The 9005-nt window shown below is 44.5% G+C and overlaps 1 protein-coding gene across 1 annotated transcript; it reads right to left on the reverse strand.

The window, feature by feature from the left end:
• Positions 1-1337: 1337 nt before the first annotated feature.
• On the reverse strand, positions 1338-3290 carry LOC129639262 (melanoma-associated antigen B2-like). The gene is made up of 2 exons (XM_055564313.1): positions 2242-3290; positions 1338-1954 (listed from the first exon to the last, which is right to left on the reverse strand). The coding sequence occupies exons 1-2, from the start codon at positions 3288-3290 to the stop codon at positions 1864-1866; spliced, it is 1140 nt and encodes a 379-aa protein (XP_055420288.1). The 3' UTR covers positions 1338-1863.
• Between the last annotated feature and the right edge of the window lie 5715 nt (positions 3291-9005).

The raw sequence follows: 9005 nt of genomic DNA on the forward strand, positions 1-9005 counted from the left end.
CCACGTCTCTACAAACTCCTGAGCTATGTTTGCTCTGCAGTGCTACAGAGAATGGGTCCCTGTCCCAGGAGTGACCGGAGGTGGAGAAGCTATAGTCCAAGGTGGGAGTCCCAGGACAGGTGGCAGTCCTTTAGAGAGAAAAAAAGTAGATCAATCTATCTCATCAGCCAGGTGAAGATTCTCATGTCATTTCTGTTCTGATAGGTTTACTCTCCACAGGGAAGAGACTGTAAGGATGATATGGAGACTCCTTGGTCTTCAGAGGTTATCTAACATGGCCAATGTACATGCTTGTACTGTCCCTGAATATTGTTTCTTTCACTTATCTATGAGTAATGAATAAGGGATACATATCGTTGGTTAAGTACATCTGGTATTCTTACTGCTCTGGCTACACATTTCAATCCAGTAGCTTGAGCATGAGGGCATTTTTCCCTATCACCTAGGACAAATTTTGAAGTGCTGAGAAAAACACTGAAATAAAAGATACAGGGTGGGGACTTTCCTGGTGGTCCAATTGCTAGGACTCCAGGCTCCTGGTGCAGGGGGCCCAGGTTCGATCCCTGGTCAGGGAACTAGACCACACGTGCAGCAACTAAGATCCAGCACAGCCAAATAAAAAAATAAATAATAAATAAACAAGGAATTGCCAAATGTTAAAAGGACTTGTTAAAGAACAAAGACAAGAGTATGTCTCAGGTTGGGGGGAGAACAACAGTATGAGTGATAAGTAGTGTAGAGCAGGAGTCTATTGCCAGCTGTCATTTACCAGCCTCATGTATTTCAGCACAAAACCAAACCCTAACTCTATGAGCCTTGGGCTCTCCCCTGTGAAGTAAGTTTGATAAGCCCTTTCTTGGCAGATTGGTGGAATGTAAGTATTTATGGAAAGCTTCTGTCACGGCGCCTGTCTCTACTGAGACATTAGGAGCAACGGCAGTTATTACTATGATTATCTTGACCTCAGATGTTACATCAGCTGGATTTTTTTTTCAATCTATCAGATGTCAGAAACTATGCAGTGTTCCAAGTGGGGAAAAAAAAGACCCAACCTCCCAAATCAGCCAAAATTCCGCTTAGGAATGAAACCAAAGTAATAGGTTCTCTCCAACCCCTCTTTACCCTGCTTCTTTCTTGTTCTTCCTGAAGTAGAGAGTATCTCAGCCTCTTCCATAGAATGACATCATCTCTGAGAAACTGTAATGAGTGGACAGGAGCTAAACTTTTTCTGACTAAACATCACCAGTACAAGCATGAAGACTTCTTAAGAGCAGATTCTCAATGTTTGTGTAAAAGAAGAGCCATGAATAAATCATTTGCTATAATTTATATTCTCATTCTTTTTTTTATTTTTTATTTATTTTTATTTTTATTATTTAAGTTCAACTCAAACATTCTTGAAAACCATAAACCATAAGCAGAGGCAAGTATGTGTCTTTTACATTTACAAAAAAGGAGACTAAGCAGAGAGTAAAGCCAGCCAAAATCTGAAGAAATTTCAGCTCTCTCCCTAACAATGTATCAATGTTCTGAGCCTCTATTAGTGTGGTGTCTTTCACATTTCTAAGGACACTCTCATCCTAAAGTGATGTTATTCTCATCCTGGATCACAAAAGTGATGTGAGGATTTCCAATATTTATTGGAGAAAACAAAATTCTTACTCCTAAATTTTACAAACAGCAAAGTGTATGTGACCCATGTTATTCATATACTTATATCATGACTCTAAATGACCTTTCTGTTGAAAAATTTTAACAATTGAAAATTGGGGGAAATAAAGTCAACAAGTTATTGATGCATATCAGGAACACAGGTTGACCGGCTTCTCTAGCCACAAAGTGAACAACGGGCTTCAGATCACACTAGGGCCGAGATGAGCGGCTGGACTCGGCCCTGGGGTGTGCAGTGGCTGAAGCAGAAGGGCCAGCGCTGGCTGAGGCAGCAGTGCCAGGCCTGGTTGAGGCAGAAGTGCCAGCGCTGGCTGAGGCAGCAGTGTCAGCCTGGTTGAGGCAGAAGTGCCAGCAGCGGCTGAGGCAGCAGTGCCAGGCCTGGTTGAGGCAGAACTGCCAGCAGCGGCTGAGGCAGAAGTGCCAGGCCTGGACGAAGAAGAAAGGCCAGAGCTGGCTGAGGCAGCAGTGCCAGGCCTGGCCGAAGCAGAACGGCCAGCAGTGGCTGAGGCAGCAGTGCCAGGCCTGGTTGAGGCAGAACTGCCAGCAGCGGCTGAGGCAGCAGTGCCAGGCCTGGTTGAGGCAGAAGTGCCAGCCCTGGCTGCACCTCTGGCTCCGGTGCTCTCTACTTCCTCTCTCCAAGCCTCTTCATATAGCGGCTGCAAGGCAGGATGGACCGAATCCTTGACCTTGGCCAAAAACTGAAGGACTTTCGTCTTGCTGGTTTCTGTGAGCGCTTTAGGACCGCACAGGAACTCATAGCGAGGGGGATCGCTGCCGGGCACCTGCCGGTACTCCAGGTACCCTTCCCGCACCAGATCTTCTGTGATGAGCTTCCTGGGCTCTCCAAAGATGAAGTGACTTCTTCCATCATAGATGCCCAGAATATTCAGGAACTTCCAGATCTTCTCCTCAGGGGCGTGGTTGCCATTCAGGTAGATGACACCCAGCAGAGGCATCAGAAGACCATTCTTCGGCAGCCCCAAGTCACCTCTCATAGACTCACTGTCGCTGAGATCTAGGTTGCTCACCAGGGTATAGCAGTGACTGTTGGGCCTGACTTCCTTCAGCACCAGGCCAAACAACATTTCTATGCACTCGGAAGCCCTGCTAAGGATCTCAGGGAATTGTTCCTTGTACCTTCTCTTGATTTCCTGCAGCATTTCGGACCCCTTAATGAGCTCCCTCATCTTATACTTATATAGCATGTACTGCACCAATAGCTCTGCCTTCCAGGTCAGAAGATCTGTGTGAGAGCTCGCAGCAGCAGCTGAAGCCTGGGAGGAATTTTCACCTTCCTGAACTTGGCCCTCAGCACCTACACCAGATCTTGAGCGTGCTGCGCTACCTATACCATATCTTGAGCGTGCTGCGCCACCGACACCAGATCTTTTGCGTATAGCACCTGCAGCAGCACTGGTGCTGCCTTGGGCTCCCTGAGGCCCCTTGGAGGTGCCAGCAGCAGACGAGCTTGAGGGCGCACTCTCTGAATCAGGAGGGGAGGAGGAGGTGGTCTCTTCTCCCCCAGATGTGGTAGCCTGATCATGAAGACCCTGGGTCTCAGTTTGGGCCTGGTGACGTTTCTCACGAGCACGGTGCTTACTCTTCTGCCCACGAGGCATGATGGCTGTGGTCTGAGACCGCAGGCAGGAGTCTGGGCCAATACACAGGAGATTGGGGCACCTAGAGGATGGAGAATGAGATGACATGAGCACCTTAAAACAGGGACACTCCACCTTGGCTTAATCAAAGGCTGCCTCTGCAGGTGTCCTTGAGGACACTGCTCTAGGAACCCATAAGGCTCCTGTTTTCCTGCTCAGACCAAACATGGTCTCCTCAGAACAAAATCTGGTGCAGGCAGGTTGATGTCCCTGTGGACCCTCACAAGATCCCAATTCAAGGTCTAAAATATTTTTTTGCTTCTGGTTTCTCCTATATGTCTTTTTGAAAATAAAATTATTTTTTGAAATATTACAATATTAATTTATAATAGTGTACCAGTTTCTGCCACACATCAATATGAATCAGCCATAGGTATATCTTATGTCTCCTCCATCTTTAAACTCCCTCCCATGTTCCCACAGAATCCCACAGAGGAAGAACAGAGGCCTTACTTTTCCTCTGCGTCCTCTCAGCCCTGCTTTGGATCTACTCAGGTGCCAGCAGGTGCCAGCAGTGGGGTTTTCTAAGTTCTACTTCAGTATTATCATGTCAAGTCCTGGCGGAGCCTTGGCACCCTTCCCTCTGCTACTCTGATGTAGACACTTTAGACCTCCCCATGATCCAGAGGCAAGTGAAGGGATGCCTCAGTCCACCTCCCTGCCAGGAGATAGATAACCAGTTCTGAGAGCTCATTAGGGTCTTTTCTATCCTGAGTTCACTGGGATCATCATTCAAGGTCCTTACCTTGGCTCCTTAAAACGTTGGGCACCATCATCCATTTGCGGACTGGTGTCTTCACCTTCAGACAAGACATTTCCCCTCCCGTAGACTTTGTATAAAACAGAAAAGAAGGTGCTCAGCCTCACAGCCCTTCCCTGAGATTTCCTGGGCTGAAATCTGAGGGTTGGGATGGATGCAATGAGTCCTCACTCAGGTTCCTCAATTGGGCTCCCGGTAGAGAAGCTCAACTTTCTCCTGAAGTGATGGCTGCTTGATAGTAAAAGCCAATCACTCCGTGTCCCAAAAGCAGGAAGTGAAGATGACCTTATTTTACCAAACACGGTCTCCTGAGAACAAAATCTGGTGCAGGCAGGTTGATGTCCCTGTGGACCCACACAAGATCCCAATTCAAGGTCTAAAATATTTTTTTGCTTCTGGTTTCTCCTATATGTCTTTTTGAAAATAAAATTTTTTTTTTACAATATTAATTTATAATAGTGTACCAGTTTCTGCCACACATCAATATGAATCGGCCATAGGTATATCTTAGGTCTCCTCCATCTTGAAACTCCCTCCCACGTCACACCCCTTGTAAGTTATCACAAAGCACTGGCTTTGAACTCCCTGGTCATAAAACTACTTCCTACTGGTTATCTATTTTTCATATGATATTGTGTACGTTTTCAATGTTACTCTCTCAATCTGCCCCTCCCTCTCCTTCCCCCACTGGGTCCACAAGTGTGTTCTCTATGTCAGCATCTCCCGGCTGCCCTGCAAATAGGTTCATCAGTACCATCTTTCTGGATTCCATATATATGCATTAATATATGATATTGGCTTTCCTCTTTCTGACTTAATACACTCTGCTTACAAAAACTAGGAATAAAACTACCACATGAGCCAACAATCCCACTAGTGGTCATATATCCTGAGGAAATGGTAACGGAAAAAGACACTTGTACTCGTCTTCACTGCAGCACTATTTACAATAGCCATGACACAGAAGCAACCAAGCTCTACATTTGACTCATGACAGGGTCTAAGGTTTCTTCCTCTGCTGACCACTCCATTCAGACCAAGACCCTTATGTCCCCATTAGCCCACAGTGGGGACCGACATGTATCCTTGAGGTCTCCCAGGGATGACGACAGGGAGATGTGGTCTGAATGACGTGGTGTCGAACATCCACAGCCCCCAAGGTTCTCACCATCCACCAGGACACCTGAAACCTTCCCTTGTCAACCTGAGGCTGCCCCCACTGACCTGGTCTCTCACTTCCCTGAGATGTCCCAGGAAGTGTCATGTCAAAACGCCCGATTTTCCCAGTCCTCAAAATAGGACTGGCGCCTTATGTGACTCCATTTCTTATGGGAGGAGCCCCATCCTCACTCAGCGTCAGAGCCATTAATATTGTTGAGGACTAGGTCCCTTTGTGGAGCTGAGTTTATTCCATTACAGCAAGGCTCTCACGTCCCCCAAACCACCTCCAGTGGACACCAGTGGGCACCACAGTTGGCCAGCTCTACCCGGGGCCTCCTACAGCCCAGTACAGGGGGGCCGCTCAGTGTTGTCCCCTGGGCGGTGTCAAAGTCTGCTCATCAGCCCTCAGGTCCCTCATCTAGGACCTAGACCTCCTCCGGGGGTAGAATCCGGGCCTACCCCCACAGACCAACGCCTTAGCCTGAGACACTCTAGACCACCTTCAGCCGATAGCTCTGAGGGACTCATAAGAGCCATATCACAGGGGTGGGATGTGGACGGGTCACTTTTATTACTGGGAGGGTTGGGAAAGACCCATGAGCTACATTTACGGCCTCACCTTGGTTCCGGACGAGTCCTGAACACTAAGTGTCTGCCATATGGTCGCCGCAGCTACCGGTGGATCCGCTGGTTCTCAAAGTGGAAGTGGAGGGGAGCTGCGTAACGTCCTACGTGGGGTCTCCCAGGGATGACGGCAGGGGCAGTGTGCCATGGGAACCCCGGTAGCTCAATATTCATTCCTCCTTGGGTCCTCCTTGTCTGGTATCAGAGCCCAGGATGCCCCCTCCTATGAACCCGAGTCTTCCAGCTCCCAAACAGAGCCCTCGCCTTCCCAATAGCTCATGCACCTCTGTGTCAAATAAACAATCCCATAAAAAAGTAGGCAGAGTGTATAAACAAACATTCCTTCAAAGAAGACATACATATGACCAAAAAACATATGAAAAGATGCTCAACATCACTAATTATCAGAGAAATGCAAATGATAAGTACACCAGCCAGGATGGTCATCATCCCCAAATCTGAAAACAATAAATGATGGAGTGTAGAGAACAGTCACTATGGAGAACATTATGAAAGTTCCATGAAAAACTAAAAATAGAGTTACCATATGATCCAGCAATCCCACTCCTGGCACATATCCAGAGAAACCTATGATTCATAAATACACATGTACCCAATCTTCATTATAACACTATTTACATTAGCCAAGACATGGAAGTAACTTAAATGTCCATCTACAGAGAAATGAATAATGCAGATGTGGTACAATGAAACATTACTCAGCCATAAAAAAAGAAATAATTCCATGTGCAGCAACATGGATGGACCTAGGGAATGTCATACTAAGTAAGACACAGAAACAAAAATATCATATGACAACACTCATATGTAGAATCCAATTTTTAAAAATGACACAAATGAACTTATTTACAACATAGAAAAAGACTTTTGGATACCTAAAACAAGCTTATGGTTACCATTGGAGAAATGTTGAGGGAGGGATACATTAGGAGCTTGAGATAAACATATACAACTGTCGTGTTGGACTCTTTGTGATTCCATGGACTGTAGTCCAACAGGCTCCTCTGTCCATGGAATTTCCAGGCCAGAATACTGGAGTGAGTTTCCATTTCCTACTCTAGGGGATCTTCCCGATCAGGGAACATGCTTCTCTTGTGTCTCCTCCATTGGCAGGTGGATTCTTTACCATTGCACCACCCGGGAAGTCCACATACACAACAATATATACTAGAGATATCCAAAAAGGACCTACTGTATAGCAGAGAGAGCTCTACTCAATATTCTGTAATAAACTGTATGAGAAAAGAATCTGAAAATGAAGGAATACATGTGTATGTATAACTGAGTCACTTTGTTATACACCTGAAACTAACACAACACTGTAAATCACTTATACTCCAGGAAAATAAGACAAAAAAATAATACCACCATAATATTCAGCAATCCCACTCCCGGGAATATATCCAGAGAAAATCATAATTCGAAACAGGTACAGCACCCAATGTTCATTGCAGCATTATTTACAATACCTATGACATGGAAGCAACCTAAATGTCCATCAACAGAGGAGTAGATAAAGACGTGGTCTGTAAATACAAAGGAGTATTACTCAGCCATAACAAAGAATGAAAGAATGCCATCTGCAGCAACATGGGTGTCCCTAGGGATTGTAACACTAAGCGAATCAGTCAGACAAAGACAAATATATCCCTTATATGTGCAATCTAATTTTAAAAAATGATAAAATGAACTTATTTACAAAACAGAAAGACAGATGATGAAAACAAACTTATGGTTACTAAAGGGGAAACGTAGTGAGGGAGGGAGAAATCAGCAGCTTGGGATGAACATACACACACCATTATATATGAAATAGATAACCAACAAGGACCTCCTACGTAGCACAGGAAACTCTAATCAATATTCTGTGATAACCTATATGAAAAAAGAAACTGAAAATTAATGAATGTACATATATGTATAACTGAATCACGTTGCCATATACCTGAAATTAACACAATATTGTAAATCAACTGTACTCCAATAACATTTAAAAAAATAGACTACCTGGGCATATATCTGAAGAAAACCATAATTCGAGTAGGTACAAGCACACCCATGGTCACTGCAGCACTGTTTACAATAGCCAAGACATGGAAACTACCTACAGGTCCATGAATAAAAATGTGATACGTAAATACAATGGAATCATACTCAGCCATAAAAAAGAATGAAATAATGTCATTTGCAGCACCGGATGGACTTAAGAGATTTTCATAATGAATGAAGTAAGTCAGACAAAGACAAATACCATATTATATCACTCAAAGGTACTACCTAATTTTAAAAAATGACACAAATGTACTTATTTAAAATACAGAAACAGACTCTCACATTCTGAAAACAGACTTATGATTACTAAAGGGGAAACATGGGGGGGATGGATACATTAGAAATTGGGATGAACATACACAAACCAGCAATATATAAAATAGATAGCCGAAAAGGACCTCCAACATAGCATAGGCAACTCTACTCAATATTCTATAATAACCTGTAGGGAAAGAATCTGGAAAAGATTGAATATATATGTAACTGAATCACTTTGCTGTGCACCTGAAACACAAGATTGTAAATCAATAATTCTCCAGTAAATGTATTTTTTTTTTGAAAAAGGATATCCATCTGTAACAATATCTACAGGCAATCACCTTCAGTTCAGTTCAGTCACTCAGTCGTGTCCGACTCTTTGTGACCCCATCAACCACAGCACGCCAGGCCTCCCTGTCCATCACCAACTGCCAGAGTCCACCCAAACCCATGTCCGTTGAGTCGATGATGCCATCCAACCATCTCATCCTCTGTCGTCCCCTCTCCTCTTGCCCTCAATCTTTCCCAGCATCAGGGTCTTTTCAAATGAGTCAGCTCTTTGCATCAGGTGGCCAAAAGCATGAGTAAAAAAACTCCATCACCTCCATAAAGCAAGGTTTCCAGTCCAGGAGCAAGGCATTTATCTCCCGATTCAGAGGACCCTCATTAATAACAGGTTTAATAAAATTTTGTCACAGTCATCCAATAGCCAAATTCCTATTAGCCAATCGCAACACATATAACAGTCAGACATAGTTAAACATAGGCAAATAAATCCAAAGACCTGGGACCTTAACGTA

This window comes from Bubalus kerabau, chromosome X, assembly GCF_029407905.1.
Source record: "Bubalus kerabau isolate K-KA32 ecotype Philippines breed swamp buffalo chromosome X, PCC_UOA_SB_1v2, whole genome shotgun sequence".
Taxonomy (NCBI): domain Eukaryota; kingdom Metazoa; phylum Chordata; class Mammalia; order Artiodactyla; family Bovidae; genus Bubalus; species Bubalus kerabau.